The sequence below is a fragment of the Ornithorhynchus anatinus genome, chromosome 8, assembly GCF_004115215.2.
Source record: "Ornithorhynchus anatinus isolate Pmale09 chromosome 8, mOrnAna1.pri.v4, whole genome shotgun sequence".
NCBI classification, from domain to species: Eukaryota; Metazoa; Chordata; class Mammalia; order Monotremata; family Ornithorhynchidae; genus Ornithorhynchus; species Ornithorhynchus anatinus.
The window spans coordinates 48169984-48190666 of NC_041735.1; the positions used below are offsets into that span (position 1 = coordinate 48169984).

The following is a 20683-nucleotide window of genomic DNA, read 5'->3' on the forward strand; positions in this document are numbered from 1 at the left end:
GTGGACTGTGTCCAACCTGGCACAGTAACTGAAGTAACTGCATTTGGACCGTAGCTCTGGCTCATCTGGTGGAATTGGTGCCCTTTTTAAAATGTTCTTTTCCCAGTGATTGCAGTTCCACTCTAGGGTTTGTGCGGCTGCTCGTCGTGCTCCTCTTTTCCTCTCTCCCCTAGGATAGAAGCACCCTGCGGGTGTCTTGTGAATTTTGAGCTGTGCCTTGCCCTCTTCCCCCTCTCTACTGTAAGTTCGTGATGGGCAGGGACCGGGTCCACCAACTCTGTTGTACTGTTCTCTCCCAAGCGCTTAGTACAGTGCTCTGCACACAGTGAGCTCTCAATAAATATATGATTGATTCTCTCATACTGCTTCCCTGTTCTGGAGCGGTATTGCTAATATCTGCTGCTTTTTCAACTGAAGAAAGGTGAATGAGTTCCAGAAAGAAAGAGAGGCTCAACTCTTTTCCTAGATAACAAGTGGTTAAAATTTATTCATTCCATCGTATTTATTGAGTGCCTCCTGAGTGCAAAGCACTGTACTAAGCACTTGAGAGAGTACAGTATGACGACAAGCAGACACATTCCCTGGCCACAACTAGCCCACAGTCTAGAGGATTAATACAGTGCTCTGCACACAGTCATGCAAAGGAAGTGTTTTAATTTCTTTAAAAAGGTTCACAGTTGCCTGCTTTCTGATCTTTTTTTTCAAACTGCATAGCATACCTGGGTTGCCACTGTTACAGAGCCATAATGGGTTTTAGCAAATATATTTGTGATCCTAGAATCCAGTACTGCCATATTGCAAGAACACATGAGCCCCAAAGCAAAATGTGAGCTAACAAAGTCAGCCAGTGAAAAAGGTGAAAATTGACTTCGAGGTGATGATAGAATGGTGAGAAGTTAGAGCTTTGGAAATTTTCCCTGGTGTTGTCATCCTTTTACTTTAACTTAATTTGAACTGATTGAATATATGGCAAGGAAATTGAAAAACCGGAACCTTTTTATGCAAAGACACGTACGCAGCCATGCACCCACACCACTGACGCTGAATCTTAAACTTATTGTTTTGTAAAGAAGCCATTAACTTAAAATTCTTGAACTGTTGAAGTTGGCTTTAAGATATTTGGACTAATATGCTTTTGTGCTAATTAGTATTTTGTAAAAAATCATATCGTGTGACACACATTGTAAGTCAGGCTGGCAGTGATGATTGGGAAAAACAGGAGTGTTGAACCCCAACTCAGTTCTGGGAAGAGAGTGGTGGGCAAATCGGAGCAGCGTGGTGCAGTGGTGGGAGTCAGGAGAGCTAGATTCTGGTCCCGGTTTGGCCCCCGGCACGGTGACCTCGGACAAGCCTCTTACCATCCCTGGACCTCAGTGTCCTCCTCGGTGAAATGAAGCTAAGGCACCCGCTCTCCCTCCTTCTGAGACCGTGAGCCCCAAACGGCACGGCACCCACTACTAGCACAGAAACCGATTCCTTCACGCAGGCTCCTCTACCTGAGGTCTCAGCAGCGATGCTCATCCGTCTCCGCAACAGGAGATGCCGCCTGTGCAAGTCGGGAAAGGTGTGTACCTGGGATCTCTCTGATTTGCATCCTCTATTCACCCCTCCCTCAGCCCCACAGCACTTACGTACCTACCCATAATTTATTTGTATTTCTGTCTGTCTCCCCCCTACACTGGCAGCTCGATGAGGGTACGGGATGTGTCTGCCAGCTTTCTTATATTGAACTCGCCCAGAGTTCTGCTCACACTAAGCACTCAGTAAGTGCCACTGATTGATTGTTGGCCCCTCAAGGGACAGGAACTTCTGAGTAAGAATTTCTTTTCAACTCATCGAAGGGTCCCAAATTTCAGTACAGGAGGGCCACTTAGATGGGACATTGATTGGCATTCGGCGGAGTGTAATTCACCTACTGTGAAAATGGCAGTGGGCAACAAATCTGACTTATACCTCCCACAACAGGCCTCTTTTCTACCAATCAGTCATGTCTACATTGTAAGCCCTTCTGCCTCATTTAAAAGACGCTCAGCCCGGCCACACTTTGGGAAACCTCGATTTAAATTTAATTATATGGAGTGTAGAAATGAATACAGTATCCTGCCAAATTAGGAAAAGTCAAAGGAAACACCAGATAATTTCCAAATCATTATTAACTGCTGATAAAGTACTTCTCAGACACTGCAACTTCATTTCTAGGGTCAGGTAAGATTTGCAGTTAATGGTGTATGGATTGCGTACCTTGAGGTGGGGGAACCCAGGATCCACCGGGTACACCCAGCCACTTGCCTGGAGAAAAGGCAGGATGTTGTCTTGTGAGGACGGAGGAGGGCAGCAGGCCAGCGGGACCAGCAACTCCTGAAGGTCTTCTTTCCAGCTGGGGTGGGAGGTAAAGGGGGAGGTGCAGGTGGAAGAGGAGGAGGATGGAAGGGGCAGAGGAGCAGATAATAAGATAATAATGTTGGTATTTGTTAAGCACTTACTATGTGCAGAGCACTGTTCTAAGCGCTGGGGTAGACACAAGGGAATCAGTTTGTCCCACGTGGGGCTCACAGTCTTAATCCCCATTTTACAGATGAGGGAACTGAGGCACAGAGAAGTTAAGTGACTTGCCCAAAGTCACACAGCTGACAAGTGGCAGAGCTGGGATTCAAACCCATGATCTCTGACACCAAAGCCCGTGCTCTTTCCACTGAGCCACGCTGCTTCTCAGATCTGAAGTGGACAGGAAAAGAGGTTGAGAGGTTGAGAAGCAACATGACCTAGTGGATAGACCCCGGGTTCCAATCCTGGCTCTGCCCCTTGTCTGCTCTGTGACCTTGTGCAAGTCACTTCACTTCTCTGGGCCTCAGTTCCCTCATCTGTAAAATGGGGCTTGAGACTCTGAGCCCCATGTGGGAGAGGGACCGTGTCCAATCTGATTACCTTGTATCCACCCCAGCGCTTAATACAGTGTCTAGCATATAGTAAGCACTTAATAAATACCATAATTATTATTATTATAGGTTGGAATTCCCAGGAAAATTCCCACTGTCTCCCAACTGTAGGGATGAGTCAAACAAAAGGCCCCAGTAGTTCATATATGTAAGTGTGAGAGACTGGAGAGACTGGATTATTTTTTCATTTTTATTATCTCTAGCAATGCCCTTTTTCATTGTTCCTTTGCTTGAATAATTAAAAATCAACTGGATGCCAAATATATGAACCCTAGAAAATAAAATACATATTTATCTGGTTGGATGTCGTTCTAAGGAGTAGGATTTTGTAAATTAAAGCAGTGGAGAGGTTAATGTAACTTTTTAAATCTATTTTTGTATGGCAGATGAGGAAACTTCTCGTTAAAATGGTAATGTAGAATAACAGGCTATTAAATTGGGTCACCACAAATTCACTCCTGATAGGAAAGGGATTATTTTTATAACAGCATTTTCACCCTCTTGCTTACCAAGAGCCCTCTCTCTTGCCTACAAAGCAAAAAAAATAAAGGGCGCCGATACCTGAGTGTAACAGAGGTAATGAAAAACAGCCTGTCCTAATGGCAAAAGCAGAGGCCTGGGAGGCAGAGAATTTGGGTACTAATCCCAGCTCTTTCCTTTTTACCTTCAATTAACTTCCCCCTCTAGCCTGTAAGTTCGTTATGGGCAAGGAATGTGTCTGCCAACCCTATTATATTGTACGCTCCCAAGCACTTACAACAGTGCTCTGCCCACGGTAAGTGCTCAGTAAAAACGATTGATTTCCTTGTGCCTGTCAAATGGGGGTTAAATACCTCTTTTTTAGACCGTGAGCCCCATGGGTGACTGGTCTGATTGCAGTGAACAGTTCAGTGCTTGGCACATAGTAAGATACACTATACTTATTAAAAGAGATAAATGATCTCTTAATGACAGATGTCAGCAGGGGGAAAAAAACATGTTCTAATATTAAATTTCTCAAGGATTTCCCATCCAGAGTTAGGTGGGCAAAATTGTGATATCCAGTGTCGGGCTGTATCCGGTTTTCTTGGAAAATCATTTGAGGGACAGGTATTGGGATTCCAATAGTTCCTCCAACTTGCATTTAAAAGTAGAAATAACTGAAAAGGGAAAATCCCTCCTTGAGAAAAATGGTCTGTTTTTATCTCTTTTACCGTGATGACTCTGATAGTAATAATAAAAAGATGGTATATGTTAAGTTTTTATTATGTGCCAAGCATGGAAGTATTGAGGTAATCAAATTCGACACAGTTTATCAGGAGAGTGGTATGGCAGGAGATAGAGCAAGCATCACCGGCTTGCTATATTCTCCTGTGGATTTGGAATGTAAACAGAGGAGGAAAGAAGAAAGCTCTAAGAGTAGCAAATGAATTTATTCTCAATTTTTATTTGACTTGGAAATTTGAGGTTACCTAGTAAAAATATGAACGCAGATATTTCAGTCTTAGCATTTGATGAAGTCAAAATTTTGGATAAGATGGAAATCTTTCTTAATTGAAAAATGTTAAGCCTTTAAGAACGGGAACGTTCTCAAGGGAAATGAATGTAATGGTAAGACAGTGTGAAAATGTACAGCCCTTTATCAATAATGAATTAGCTTTTAAATTTTATACTATTATACAGATTGTAGGAAAGTTGCAAAGTTTCTGTACTGATTGAAATGTTTGCTTTAATATCTCCAGTATGAAGACTGGTAGTGGTGCTGTCTAAAACCAGGAGCATATTGGTTTTTAAAGATGCTGTCCTGAAAAATGGCCACAGATTTCTCTTGGCACAAGGAATATATCTGTTCCTTTTGCAGAAAGCTTTTAATTGAACCTTAAAAATGATCGATTTTACACACTTTTTTTGGCCAGTTTCACCTTCCAGTGCAAAATTCGGCTCATTAATGGGCAAATGGTTTTACCTTTCTTGGCTCAGGCAGTCCCCAACCAATCGATCGTATTTACCTAGTGCTTACTGTGTGCAGAGCACTATACTAAGCGCTTGGGAGAGGACCCCTTTCTCCCAGACTTCCCCTTTTCTAACCACCTCATTTTCTCTCCTCTTGCCCTCCCACTCCACCCCCACTCCCCGGTACCATATCACATGGCACCTTCCCTTTCGTGACTGGTAAGCTTCTGGTGGGCAGCGATCAAATCTGCCAACTCTGTTGTACTGTACTCTCCCAAGCACTTAGTAGAGTGTTCTGCACCCGGTAATTTATGCATCAATTGACCGGCACCCTGATTTCCTTCGGCTCTGGTTGCTCAGCATGACTTCCAGGTGGGAAATATGCCTTTCCCTGTGGAGCGGGAGAATTTTTAAAGGTCAGACGGAAAGCGGTACGAAGAAAAGGTCTGCAAGTGATGATGATCTCACCATCCCCAGAGCTATCAGTAAAATGATCAAAGAGACACTCCTCAATGCCTGGATGGCCAAAGATTCCCAGAAGCTAATGGTGAACTGCTGCACCGAATTCATTTCTCATAACCTCCAGAACCAGAAAGATTTCAAATAAATTAGATGAGAAATCCACCTCGCCAGCACATGTCATAAGAGGGCTTCACTGTTCGGGCATTGGTGCCTTTATCGGGCAAGTGAAAAAGAAAAGGAATGGCAAAACAATAGTCAAAAACATAGCCATCCCCATGTTTCACTATCCTGGCTAACATTAATTTGGCTTTAAAAGTTAGGCTTGTCATATGCATGTCCTGGTCAAAGACATTCCCATGAGATAATGCCTTTCAAAAAATTCACTGGATAACGCTGGTTCCATGTTCCTCAATGTAGAATTTGGGGTATTTGAAGTGACTTCAGATGGATGAAAAACAGGAAGACAACTAGAGAATAAGTGGGAGATTGCTTGCTGATTGTGGTGTCGGCGGCACAGGGATGAAGAGGAAATAGCAGAGGGAAGCCCAGTAGGTTCTTTAATTCAGATTTCACTGAAGAAAGTCCACCAAAAGCATCCTTTGAGCACCAGCTGTGTGCAGAGCTCTGTACTATAGGCTTGGAAGAAGGCCATACTATTAGAAGTGATCTCTGCCCTCTAGGAGCATCCCGTCTTGCAGGGGAGATGGTTACTTTCTCAGGCATCAGTCACTGCAGCCAGATAACAGGAACTGAGACAACTGGCCACCTCAATAATTGCTTTTGATTTTCAGTAATAGCGTTAAGCTGTAGGAACTACTGGTTGGTCTCTAGTTAGGCGTATCCAGGGCTGATTGCAATATTAATCTCACTCTTCCATTTTTTGATTAGTCATTTACATTTTGATAGGTGCAATAAGGATGGAATGAACAAGGAATGTTACATTGATGTAGAACTTCTTGTTCCTGAAATTTTTTTGTTCCTTTTCATCATGTTTCTGATGCAAGTACCCGATATCATTTATGGTTGTACAGAAAAGAATCATGTTTGTTTCATTTGGATAGTAGCTATAAATAATCCCCTTACAATTCATTGTAAGTTTCTCTATCATTGTGCTTAGTTGAGATTTAGTCTAGTATTATAAACAGTGTTACATTATTCTGTGAATTGAAATATGACTTTTGCCTGAGTAAAGAAATAACTTTGCTTTCTCGTAGAAGACCTTCATCTCAGACATGTAGAAAAAGATGTTTTAATTCCCAAAATTATGAGAGAAAAAGCCAAGGAAAGATGTTCTGATCAAGTTCAAGGTAAGACTGAAGTATTCATCTAAAAATCAGATGCGTTCCTCTGGGATATAGATAAAGATATAATCCTTAGCCCCAAAGTCATAAAGTCAGCAAATTAAGTTTTTTTGCATCTTCACTGAGGTGCCAGTATTCCATCTTCCAGAAAACTTTGGGGCAGCCATCAATTTATCAATCATTTTAAAATTAAAGTCACAAGTAAAACAGTTTAAAAAATTCCCAAATGCAGTCCAAGGGAAGAATTTTCAAATGTCTTCCTGATGAATATACATGAATATATAGTGCACACCACTGTATTAAGCCTTTTGGAGAATACAATACAGCAGAGTTGGTAGACATGTACCCTGCCCACCGGGAGCTTACAGTCTAGAGGGGGTGACAGGTATTAAAATACGGAATCTACATAAGTTCTGTGGTGCTGAGGGTGGGATGAATATTAGGTGCTAGAAGGGTACAGATCCAAGGGTTTAGGTGTCACAAAAGGGAGAGAGAGTAGGGGAAAGGAGGGTTTAGTTGGAGAAGGCTTCTTGGAGAAGTGATTTTAATGAGGCTTTAAAGGTGAGGAGAGTTGTTGTCTAGAATATGAAGGGTTTTTTCCCAGGCCAGATGTAGGACTTGGTCAAGTCATTGGTAATGCAGATGAGGATGGGCAGCCACTGGAGGTTCTTGAGTGGGGAAAAATGGGCTGAGTGGGGAGAGACAGGAGGCCGATGTAGTAATCAAAGAAGGATAGGATACTTTTGTCCTTGGATTAATGGGGTAGCAGTCTGGACGGCGAAGAAGGGGCAGGTTTTATCGATGTTGTGAAGGTAGAACCAACAGGACTTGGTGACAGATTAAATATGAATATAATAAGTAAAGGAAACATGAGTCCTGTACAGTTATCACTCGTGTTATGTGCTTATCAGTAGAATCCTAAAATGTATTTGGTTAACCCTGCTCTCTGGCCATCTTCAAGTCACGCCGTCACCTTTCTGGTTCTGCTTCTTATCCGGGTCCGGGGGCCTTCTCCTATAACTGGTGGTCCCAAACTGTGCATTCTCTTTGTTCACATGGTGTTTGTTAATAATAATAATGATATCATGTTTTTACTATGTGCAAGGCACCGTACTCAGCACTTGGGTGGTTACAAGCAAATTGGGTTGGACACAGTCCCTGTCCTATGTGGGGCTCACAGTCTCAGTAGTACAGTGCTCGGCACACAGTAAACGCTCAATAAATATGATTAAATTTTACAGATGAGGTAACTGAGGGAGAGAGAAGTGAAGTGACTTGCCCAGGGTGACCCAGCAGACAAGTGGTGGAACCAGGATTAGAACCCATGACCTCTTGACTCCCAGGTCTATGCCGTGTCCACTGTGCCATGGTGCTTTTGAGCACCTAGTTAGTCAACAGTGGATTAGTTGCATTGATGTTCACACCTGTCGTGAGTCGGACCCGTGCCCTGCCTGGTGGGTCTGTGGAAATACTCTGAATCGGCTTCGCCCCTTATCAAGTCTTTAACTGTGGAGAATAACAGGCCACCAATCCTTTTATTCAGGATGCTGTTCTTGTTTCCGTTCATTCGTTTGTCAAAGAAAGTCTTCAATTTGTAACCCAGATAGAGCGTTTCCCTCAAATCATTGACTCTTCTCCTGTTATGCCTTACGTCTTTAAGGTCTTCCAGGTAGAGAGTATGATGCAGAAATACCCGTTCATTATTTATAGTGGAGTTCTCAGTTCCAACAGGGCTGCTTTAACGTGGCCGTAGAGCTCCTTTTGGATGTCGTCGTTCTCCAGGAGCTTAATGCGGAGTTGTTTTGGCAGCTGACATCATTTTGTACAGGGCGAGCTTAGTAGTCATCAAATTTAGAAGTAATAGTACTTACTGAGTACCCACTGATTGTCATGCATTGTGGTAGGAGCTTGGGAAATAGAAATACAAATGCATGTGCACGCACACGTGTGTGTTTGTGAATGTCTGTGTGTAGACCTATGTACATGAATAAGCCCATAAGTATAAACCCACTTCCTTCTTGGAGGTCATTGCTACAAAAGATTGAGGGAATGACTTGATTCCATTTCCTGGCCGAGGGATGGAATTTGGGGGGAAGATTCTTGTACCTCCAGGGTTGGAGAAAGAGATCTGAGCAGCCTCTATCCTCTGTGTTAGGGGAGGGCTTCTGGTTTTGGGCAGGGAACATGTCTAACAACCGTGTTATATCGTTCCTCCCAAGCGCTCAGTACAGTGTTCTGCACACAGTAAACACTCAAATATGATTGGTGTCCTCTTGACCCCTGAATGAAGTGCATGTGCATGTGTGCACGTGTGTATACACTTTTGGGTTTAGGGGGATTGAATCTGGAGAGGATCCATAATAAAGTATTCATTCATTTATTCAATCGTGTTTACTGAGCGATTACTGTGTGCAGGGCACCATACTAAGCGCTTGGGAAGTACAATTCAGCAACAAATAGAGACGATTCCTGCCCCACAAGGGGCTCACAGTCTAGAAGTCTAAAATATTAGAAAATAAACTGTATAAATTAAACACTCAAATTGAAATGGCTTATTTCAGAAAAGAGGGATGTTCCTCCCTCCACCTGGGACAGAATAAGAGGGAAGGGGTTCATATTGCAGCAGGAGAAATAGATTAGACGTGAGGAAAGAGTTCCTGGTCCTATGCTAGGTAATCAGATTTACAGTTCACAATTTTAAGAATAGGATCTGTAGCGGGATCCATGGTGGTAACTTCCAGCCCTTTGATTCAGTCAGTGAATGGTATCTGAGAGCTCACTCTATGCAGACTACTGTGCTAAGCGCTTGGAAGAGTATGGTGTAATGCAGTTGGTAGACATGTTCCCTTCCCCCAACGAGTGAAGATGATTCTCTTGATGATGACTTCCTGGATTTGGCCTAAGGTCTAAGGATTAACATGATGTCATCCATACGCTGTCACCTCATTGGGACCCAGGAGTTTGCAAATCCATGGCATCTATTGAACGCTTATTTTGTGCAGAGCAAGATGGAGGGTTAAGCTGCTGGCTGATTGTTGAATGAGCTGTATTTTCTTGTGATTAAGCTATAGGTAGGATTTATGATACCAGAGATAATGTGGTTGAGAAAAAAGGTAGCTACTGTTAATCATTGTAAGTTTAATTAAATTACCATTTGAGGGAGTGAATTGAGTATGACTCCGAAACCACAGAAATTTGACCTGCATCAGAATCCAACTAAATAAGTAAATGGTTTTATTTGGTTTTTAAGTAACACCCGTGCTGCTTTATCCAGTAAGTAAAAATGTTGGTTTCAGAGGACAGTGGCTAGAAATGATGTTGACTTTTGGAGTATAAATTTAAGAATCTGCAAATTCCTAGTCCCAAATCTTGCTTGAAGTGAAGAAATTTCTAAACTTCCACAGCCACTTGTTTGATTCGTACACAAAATTGTAAACAGACCATGTAGATCTTGAGAAAAGTATTATAATGGTTTAAACTACAGGTATAAAATGGTGGCAATGATGTATTTTAACCAGTTCTTTGGGGTCCATTTTCAACGATTTTTTTTCTTTGGGTCTCAAAGCAATTCACAGATGAATACCTCTCCAGTTTTCCAATTAAAAAAAATTCTGATTAGAGGAACTTTAGTTTCTAGGGCTGCTCTATGGTTGTCACATGTTAAAATGTAACTAATCTCAGTTTTCTTTAAGTCAGTGATCTGTGAAAGTCCAGAGTGCCTAGTGTTACTCTCAGTCCCCTTTAAGATGAATTTTTTTTAACACTGTAGGGCATTTCCATGCTTTTTTGGACATAAGTACATTGATCTGCCAATTTTTCCCCTTCCTTGTCATCTTTCCCATCGTTCTTTCCCACCACGAACAAAGAGCCACCCCATGAGTATCACCGTCAGTTGGACGTTGTGTGTAATCTGGGAAAGCTACTGCTAAATAAACCGCAGAGATTAAAATGAAACTCAACTAACTCTTCTTCTAGAGGTTTGCCAAGTGTTCCTGGCAAGGACCATTTCCTCATCCCTCCCCCCTTTTCCCAGTAGCCCTCTCCTCCTTGAGGGCCCACATTGATACTTAGTGAAGATGATGGGCCGCAGCACAGGACTGCGGGCTTCCCTTGAGTAGAGCCTGGCCGGTGTCAACCACGGTTTTAGTAATATGTGCTTACTCAACAGTGCTCTGTCACTGCAAACAGTAGTTGTCCCCCCGAGGGCCACCTGCTCCAAAGAGTGACCTTTGCACCTGACAGATCAGAACCTTCAAGGGAAGGTTAGATTCTCCATCTGATCTACATGGTGGTGGTATTCAGGTGAAAGACACAGGGAGATTGCAGAGTAGCCCTTCTTTACCGCAAATGAAGTGATGCTGTATTAACCTGTTCTCTTACAGGTAGTGTAGATAAGGGGAAGTGTGAAATACTTAGCAATATCAAGCTGAGATCCCTTCCCTGGCATTGCCCTTGTTCTCTGCTGTAATGAAAAATGACCAAATTCCCTTAATCAGAGCAAACACTCTCCAGGTGTCAGGACAGATTAACCCATCGACGCCTGCAAACAGGCCTTTCCAAGGCACAGCTGGCATAGGCAGGTGCCATCACTGACAGCCCCGAGAAGTCTGCCTGCTTTAGGGAGATATCTTTTCGATTTTACCATCTCAGGTAAACTAGAGGAAAAGTTAAGAGTCAGGATGACAGTTCATTTTTTCTCTTATCGCTAGTCAGATTTACTCATCCATCTGACACTTTGGTGTCAAGATGTTAATAAGACTTGCTAGTGAATTGTTTTATGCATCTACCCAATGGAATGGGCAGACGATCAGTAATGATCCAGGTTTGGTAATATTTTATAATACCCATTACAGCTTTATGGGCTTCAACTACACAAGTGAGGTTACAAAAAAACATACTAATGTCTTGAAAATTTTCAAGATGGCATATCCTGTAAGTGGTGTTTAAAAATGGTGCAACTTATTTCTTGAATTCTAGATATTTTTGGAGCAATAATATGATGAGGATGCACAATTAGATTATTTAAATCAGGCAATTATTAAATACATGAGAGGTATGAAGATTAAAAAACGTGATGCACATTTTTCAAGGAGGAGAGAAAAAGCACTATAGCTCATTAGAAAACTTCAGGTCAATCCAGACCTCAGTACAGTGCCTGGCACATAGTAAGTGCTTAACAAATGCCATTAAAAAAAAGGGTAAAGAGGAAAATTAACTCATCTTCTATTGTCCTATAAAGTACATTGTTTACAGGGCACTACCTATTTATTACTATAATGACTTTTAAATGCATTGTCTTGTTGGATTGTTTAGTACTACGAACTGGGTGAAAGTTTATTTTCATCTTTACAGTGTATATCTATTAAAATTTCATACAGTTTGGAGGTTTTTTTTTTTGCAAAGACCTCAAATTTCTAGACCAAATGGTGCAAAAAGGACATCATTTTAGGAGGGTATACATTTAAGTTTAAGATATTTAGTGTCTGTCTAGCTATAATGAGTTGGCACGAGGGGATTGTATGGACCGTTGCTCAAGAAACTGGGCAGACAGAACAGCTATATGTAAATTAAAATCAGAAGATGCAATCTAGAATCACGAGACTTCCATCTGCACTTAATCCCTTTTTGGTGTTTCTTATCCTAACTTTGTTAAAGGATTTAAATTTTCTGGATAAAGGTAATATGAGGACTAATTGTAATAATCTGTGTTTTTAATGTATGTATTTTAAATAGTAGCAGAGGACTTCCGACTTTGTCTAAGACACGATTAAGGGGAGATCTTTTTAAAAAATGTTTGTGTCATTTCAACCCTGCTGATCCCAAGAATTGGGTCAGACGGCTAGTTTCACCACTGCAACTTGGATTTCTGAAGGGAATGGAACAGCTTTTACCAGGACAAAGAGAAATGAAATCACTTTCAGTGAAAGAAAGACGCCTCATTATAGCCACCAACAGCAGTTATTGACAGCTACACTTCCTATTAACAAGGAGCATTTAACTAAGAGTTTGGCTGTTGGATCTTTGGACTTGATCTAATTTGCTAGCATTAATTAGTTTCTTTTGAGCACAGACACTTGGTGCTCACAGCTATAGATTTGGAGGGCTAATTAGGATAGAAAATTGAACAGAATGGAGTAAGGCATTAACCTTCAACCATTACCAGCTGGGGCTCTGATAAAGACCACAGAGTCCAAATGCTCCCTATTCATGCAAAGAGTACCCTAATGAATATCAATTTCAGCCAGGTTACCATATTTCGTCAAGCACTGACTTCATTATGATGTTTTTTTACCCCCTTCCATCATATTCAAATCCTCACAAGCTATTGATTTTAATACTCATGGATGAAAATTTGGGGCGGAGTTCCATCGGTCGGTGGGGTCTTTGACAAAATTCGAAATGGTTTTTGATTCCGTAATATTGTCCCCTAGGTTTTGTAAATTAGTCTCTTCCAAGTCTTAGCAGCGGACAGCTAAATTTTATGGTAAAACTCTTTCATCGTTTTAATACTGCACTGCTTAAATGGATGGATGAAGCGATAGAACTGGGTGTCCAGAATGCTCTTCCCACAGTCCTGTTGAAGAGGCGGGTTTGGATAGGACAACGTCTGGAAGTTCTTTCTCATCAGGTTACCTTTCTCATACATCGTTACCTCTTTCTTTTAAATTAGGAGCCAACTCATTTAAAAATCCTCTACCATAATTTAGTCACCTGTCTTGTGAATTACGCGTGGTGGTTATTCCATTTTTGAGGCCACCTCGGCTCGTTTTCAGAGAGAGCTTGTGTGACGATACAAGCATCGATGAACACATTCCCCAGCAAGACCAGGCTACTCTGCTGCCCCACTTTGAGTTCTTTGCCACCCTAAATGTGCCCCAAGCTGACACCCGGGGCTTTAGAGCTTTTCTGCCCGCTTGTCTTCATCTCTGTTTGGGTGGATCAGATGCCACTGGGAGCCTGTGAGATCAGCAAGGGACTTGGGAAAGGCAGCTATGGTAGGACTCCTCCTGGGAACCTAATATGTGCCCATCTGTTTCCCCTTGAAGCCCCTCCTCTATGATTAGAATGAATGCCTCATGGAACTTTAGCGTTGATTATTAGATTGACGCTCGTGTATTTTGAAGTATATGGAAGCCCACCTTCCTAAGATTTCCAGGGGTGGAGCTGCTGGAAACAACTTAAACCACAATTTCATGTTTGTTTAAGGCTATTTTGCCCCACGCAACTCCCATTCAGATCCTTCAAAATATGGGAGAGGCAGACATTCTTTTTTCCTCTCTGTAGGCAAGTCAACTATCTAATGAAGGAGATCCTTGGGAATTTTTTGGCGACCTAGTTGACATTTTGGGTCAGTAAACCCAGTATTTTAGGTAGTCATGCTATAGTGCAGAAATATTTCTGTGCTGTAGAAAGTATTTCTACAGTCTTGTGGCTTCTTTCATATTAAACAAGAGGTTATTTTATTTTCCTGTTGCATAAACAGTGAAAATAAGCAATGTCAACAAGCATAAAGTGAACTATGCAATGGGCCTAAAAGTTCCTCAGTTAAATGGTACTCTCCAAGCAGGATATCGGGTCATTACGTGGCCCAGCAAAAGTTTTGGGTGGTCCTCACTGTCCTCACTCCATTTTCTCCTTTGGCTGGCTTTGGCATTTGCCTTTCTTCTCTGCTCTGCTCATGTAGTCTAGAGACGTGGGTCCATTTCAGAGTAGAAAAGGGAAAGAAATATAATGCTACCCTAAGAGAACCAATAATTGACAATTGCAGGAAAATAGGCATTTGCAGGCCTTTCAGCTTCACTGATGGCGTTTCGGAGTGTTTCATGGAGCTGAAAACCTTTCTTGAGGAAATTCTGGCCAAAGCCTCTGAGTCCAGCCTCTTACTGTAAATAGAAAAATGGCAATTTAACTTGATATATGCTTTAGGAAAATGTCGTAAACATCTAGAGATCCAAACGGAAACCCAAGCAACTTTTCTCTCAAAGAGAATAATAAAATTATTTCTTCCATAGCTTTTTGGAATGTCTGTTGTGGAACCAAAGTCATGACAGTGTGGTGTGTGACTCACGTTAGACCTATTCTTTCTCACCCTTGTAGTGAAGCAGTGTGCTGCTCATTGTTTTATTCTATTTAATTTGTGTAGAAGTGTTTTAGTAATGCAATCAGGATTTGAAAAATGCTGTTAGAGTTTCCATCCTTTGGGAGCATCTTTGGGCAGGCAGTCAGGCTCTGGAAGTCCCTTTCAAGGCGGCCTCTGGGATAGTTTATGAGAGTGACTGTCACTTTGTTTTGGGAGATACAGATGTAAGAAGTCAGGGAATCAGATGGCAACTTTTTTTTTTTCCAAGTTCATGAACAAATCAGGCCAAGTAAAGCCCTAAATTTTGTACCGTAAGTGGACTAAAAATTTAAATCAGAGGTGGGGAGAGCATTGCTTAATTCTGCCACTTCAATAGCAGGACTGTTTTATGGTGCCCTGAAGACCGAAGAAGGAAAAGAAAACTGGAATCATTCAACTCAGGCTTCAGGACCCTGGGGCAGCAGGTTTGTTCAGTCCAGCATGAGACGCCCGGCTAAGATAAGAGGTTGTCTGTCAGCGTGTTGGCAGCGCCCCAGCTTTTAGGTGGCTCTGAGATCTGGTCCTTCACACGTAGCGCTTAGAGCAATTTCATCAGTATCCTTAACTGATGATGCTTCACATGAAATAGCAAGGTGGGAGAATGAATGAGGGGGGTTTTGATTTCTCCATTTATGAAGCGATGGCTGCTATAACACAACTCTTCAGGTCAGATGGTTGAGGAGGAAGGTGGCAAGGAGGTTGCCCAAGAGGATGCTTTATGTATGGTGAGCTGAAAGGGAAAGAAGAAACATTACAAGAACAAAGTCAACCGCAGCTTCAGATAAGGCTAATAGACAATCACAGGCATCTTAACCTATCTTTAGTAGTCAAAGGCAGAGCGGGTCCTTTGGTTGTCGGTTGAAAAAAGAGGCAGAGGTTTATCGAAAAGTGCGAGACATATATCTAGCATCTTATAATCTTCTCTTAGACGCAAAGTCGTGTCTGGGACGTTTTGATATTAGCCATTTGTAATATCCTTAAAATCAAATAAACCGAGATTGCTGTTTAGTCTGGAAAATTGTGACTATCATGAGCTTCCACTGGTGGCTATTTTATTAGCCTTTTCCTTTGCTTAATTTGAATCCTGAAGCAATTGACACTAAAACAGTGTTCCTAAATTCAGTATAGAACTTGTATATATGCACATTTTGTGTGATGATGGAAATTTTTTATCATTTTTACTCAAGTCCAGCAAATAGTTAAATTTGTATTCCCAACGGTCAGAGTTGAGGAGCATAAATTGTTAGGTCAAAAATTACTTGTATGTGACTAATCTTATAACATAACTTCATGTTTCACCATTATAACTCCCCTCAAATTATGAGAATCGTTTAACTGTGAGCCGAGAGCTAATTGTCACTGGGAAGCTCTTAAAAAGATAGCAAAATTAGGATTATAGCCATGACCAAATATATTATTTATAATGAAAATATATTACAGTCCTGCTACTGGTAAAAATCGTTGTCATACTTACTGAATGCAAACTACTGTGCTTAGTGCTTGGGAGAGCATAAAGAAGAAGTAGGCACGATCCCTGCCCTCTAGGACCATGCAATCTAGTATTTTTTAAATTACAGATTATCACCTGTATCTCCTTCACAACCAGCAACTTCCTTTATTTTAATTCATAACAATCAATAGGATTTATTGAGTGCTTGCTCTCTGTGGAACACTGTCCTGAGCACTTGGGGAGATAACATATAAATCTAACTCTTTCCATCTATGAAAACACTGCCCAAGCTAAATATGCCCCAAAAGGCTAGCAGGCCAATATTTGTATGAGCCTAATACTGCTAATAATAATTCTACTAGGACTTTATAATCAATGAAGCATACAAAATTACTCCTGTATCTTAAAGCTGCTCATATGTGTACAAATATATAGAGTGTTTGTCAAAATGACAATGTTCCCAACCACAGGCTCCATATCAAATAATTTTCCAGGGGATTCTAGAAAGTGACCTATCATTCAGTCAGTTGATTTTGATTGTCTACTCTGTGCAAAGCACTACTAAGCTCTTGGGAGAGTAATAATATAATAAGAGTTGGTAGGCACATTCCCTGCCCACAATGAGCTCACAGTCTAGCAGGGGAAACAGACATTAAAATAAATTATGGATATGGAGTACGATCCCATTTTCCAGATGAGGGAACTGAGGCACAGAGAAGCTAAGAGACTTGCTAAGGTCGCACAATAGACAAGTGGCAGAGTCAGAATTAGAACCCAGATCCGTCATGGACGTCACTGAGGGTGGAGAAATATTGCTGCCGAACTAATAAGTAGAAAGCAAAGCCAAAAGTGGTCATTTTCTGGGTGGAAAAGTGTAATAGTGAGGTCCCTGGTTTTGTTTAACATTCATCAATAGTCTGGAAGAGAGATTTAGTAGTGAAATCTCCAGGTATGCAGTTGACACTTAGCCCCTCTAGTTGAGTAACACTATTTAGGGGAGGAATAAGCTGTGTGAGGAAGCCTCACAAAGCTAAGGGAGTGAGCAGAAAAGTGGCAGATGAACTTCTGTGCATAAATGTAAGGTACTGCTCCAAGGAAAAATAGCTCAGACTCCAGAGAGATGGGCTCAGGACCTGACTCATCCCTAGGCTGCTCCCACCTCTATGAGCGCTAGGTGCAGAGGGGACTCCCGCAGACCCAGGGCCGGCACCCTCCGTGGCCACCAGAAGCCCCAAGTGCTACAGCAATCCTAGACTGTCAGCCAGAGCCCCGGAAGACGGGAGCGAAGCAGGAGGACCCTGAGGCAGATGGAAAATGTCACTTGCCCGGCAGTGGGGTGTGAGCAGTGGAAGCGGAATAATTTTCCTCGAGTTTGGGCATTTTCATCCTGAGAAAGGTGAGAAATTAGCAGCAGCGTAATCTCCAGCGGGTCTCATTTTATGTCCCCCCACGCAAGACTGCTGAGGCCTATAAAACTACCCAGTTGCCTGTCCGTCAAAACTTTTTGTCAGCTTCTTGCTCCAGCATGAGAAGCGTGAGGAAACTCCAGGAGAGGAACTCTCCCTCAACATTTAGAGCACTGGGAAGGCTGTGGCTGAATTTTTCAATGTTCTTGTCTTTTATGTTGTGTTTTTGTTTTATTGTTTCACCTTTCTTCAGGGATCGGTCTCCAACCTCCCTTCCATGATTCTTTTATTTTGAGCACGGTGGGTTCTCATTCTTGCCCGTGTAGTTTTTCCCAGCAATGCTTTATGCACCGTAGTCACTCAGGGCATCCCCTACTAGTACTCGGAACTGTCAGTTGTGAGTGAGGAAAGAGATGTTGGGGTCATGGTTGACTGGACCTTCAGATCTTGTTTCACATGTGGGAGTAGGCTGATTGAATTGTTGGCATTGCCAGGAAGTACATAAAATAGAAGTGACTGTATAAAATCCACACCCGCACTGGGAATATCGTATACAGTTCTGCAACCAAGAAGATCGGGGGATTGGAGAAGCTGGTTGGGTGAGGCTGTGCTGGCATTCAGAAAGACAGAGCAAGAGGGTAGGCAATCGAAGGTTACAAAATCTCGGAGGATGTGGACAGGGTAGGCAGAGTCTTGTTTACCAAATCCGATGATAACAGGATGAGGGGTAGCCGCAATGAAGCTTGAAAGAGGTTGGCTTGAAACAAACAAAAGCCCATTTTCACATGGTGGGTTGTAAACATGTGGAATTTGGTACTGCTTGAGGTGGAACATATGACTAAGTTGAAGAGGGGTTTGAATAAATTATTGAATGAAAGTTCAGTCAATCAGTGGTATTTATTGAGCACCTACTCGTGCAGAGCACTATACTAAGCACTTGGGATAGTACAATACAACAGAGTAGGGAGACCCATTCAGTACTCACAACGAGCCTACAATTGAGTCTTCAGGAGGCTACCTGAATTCAGAACAAATAGGGGTTATATAGAGAGAAGAGAAGCTTGTGTTGCCCTTCAGGGAGAAGACAAGGGGTGGGATCTCGCCTCTTTTGCCCTGTCTCTCCACCCCCTGTGCATCTCCTCCCAGGAATATGCAAGACCTCTGAGCAGTGCTCAAGTGAAAATGGAAAGGTTGGGGTGGGGGGAGGCTGGGAGAGGCAGAGACCTTGAGAATTAAGGGAAAAAGAAGGAATGAAAAATATCCTTCCATAGAGTGGGTAAAGGCCACTGAGTAAAATTCTGAATATCTCACCTGTTCACCCTTCCTCCAAAGTCTCTTGAGGGAATTAACTCATCCACTCACACAGCTTCAGTTACCGCCCCGTATGCTTGACTTAGAAGTCTACCTCACCAGCCCCTCTCGTGCTACGTGACGTCACCTTTCTTCTAGCTTCCAGAATATCAACAACTCCACAAGAAATGCTAAAATTCAGACTAACTCACCTGTCCACTCTTTCTCCAAAGTCTCTCAGGGAGTTGGCTCATCTACTCACATAGCTTCACTTAAGGCACTGTGTGCTTGACTTGCACAGCTCCCTCACCAGCCGCCTCATGCTCCCCGACCTCACCTTTCTTCTGCCCTCCAGAGCATCTCCACGTGTATTCCCCCCAGCCTCTTAAAATTCCCTCCCTCTGAATCTGAACTTCTCGTATCCCCTCCTAACTTTCCCATCCCTGTTAACGGCTGTACTTATAATCATTCCTGTCCCTGTGTTGGCACCATCCTTGATCTCTGACTGTCTTTTTACTCCCCAGTTCAACTTGTCTCTGAAACCCACCAGCTGTCTCCCCCGACAATATTTCTTGGATCAACCCCTTCCTTTCTTTGCAGTTGGGTCATCACTCTGGTTCAAGCTCTCATCGTCTCCCAATTAGGTGACTGGATCAGCTTCCTCACTGGTCTCTCGGTCTCCAACGTCTCTTCCCTCTTCAGTCTGTACTGCATTCCCCAGCCTGAGTTGTTTTGGCTAAAATGTCATTCTGCCCACATCTCTCCCTTCAAAAAACTCCAGTGGCTACCCGTTTCCATCCGTATCAAGCCAAAATTCCCCATCGCTGGCTTCAAACTCTCCACTAGCTCTCTCCTTATTTCCCAGCCCTCTTTTTCCGGGACTCCCCAGCCCACGCTTGCACATTCTTCCCAAGTGAATCTTCCGACTGGCCCGGGTTCTCACCGCTCCCACCTCCAGCTCCTTGCTCCTACCCTCCCCACTGCCTGGAACTCTCTTCTCCCTCAAATCCACCGGACAACAGCTCTCCCTATCTTCAAAGCCTTCTCGAAGTCCCACCTGCTCCAGGATGTATTCCTTGATTATTTGTCTTTGCCACGGTCTGTATGCTCCCATCTACCCACATTGCTCATACATATTTCAGCCACCTGTAGCCTTTATGAACCTATTGATTCATGTACTCCAAGCCCGTATTCCTTCAGTTATCCAACTTTCCATTTTCTTTTCCTCCTAACTGTAAAAATTGTTCTAGATTGCAGGTCCTCGAGTCAGGGATTGTGTCTTTCACTTCTTTAGAGACTCTCTCAAGTGTTGAGCACATTGTTCTGCCCACAGTAAGCATTTAATAAGTACTACTCATTGATTGACTGAAAGTAGTGGAGAATAAGAAGAAAGGCCCAGTGGTACTACTGAGAAAGCTCTCTGGAAATTGTAGAAACCCTGGGAACCTGGGCACCCGAACTGACCACTTTGGGGGTGTCTGAGCCTCTGAAAAGAGTGTGTGGTAAGTCCTCCCTCTTGCCAGGCTGCTTATGCACATGCAGAACTGGATGAGAACTTTATAGAATCTTAGTATTTGGCTTGAGGCTCACAGAGAAGTTGAAGCTGGTTGCATCACTAGGGCTGCCTCATGCATTTGGGAAGGGAACACGTGTGCCTTGGCCAAGGGAGTTTCTCAGTGCTTCTGAGGTTTAGATTCCCTCTTCTTCCCGCTCCCCACCTCCCTACTCCTTTTTTTTTTTACTCTAAATTGTAGAATGCTTCATTGTGACTGAAACATGAAAATTAT

General features: G+C 42.6%; 1 protein-coding gene across 3 annotated transcripts in view; it reads left to right on the forward strand.

Moving 5' to 3' along the window:
* CMC1 (C-X9-C motif containing 1) overlaps positions 1–20683 on the forward strand; it is a 61511-nt gene that overhangs the window by 15463 nt on the left and 25365 nt on the right. The window contains exons 1-2 of one of the 3 annotated variants that reach the window (XM_029070954.1): positions 1525–1564; positions 6545–6637. In XM_029070954.1, coding sequence (XP_028926787.1) covers positions 1540–1564; positions 6545–6637 — 118 coding nt within the window. In that variant the 5' untranslated portion in view covers positions 1525–1539. Of the gene's footprint in view, positions 1–1524; positions 1565–6544; positions 6638–20683 lie in introns of those variants that run through there. The other 2 variants (XM_029070956.1, XM_029070957.1) reach the window with 2 other exon arrangements.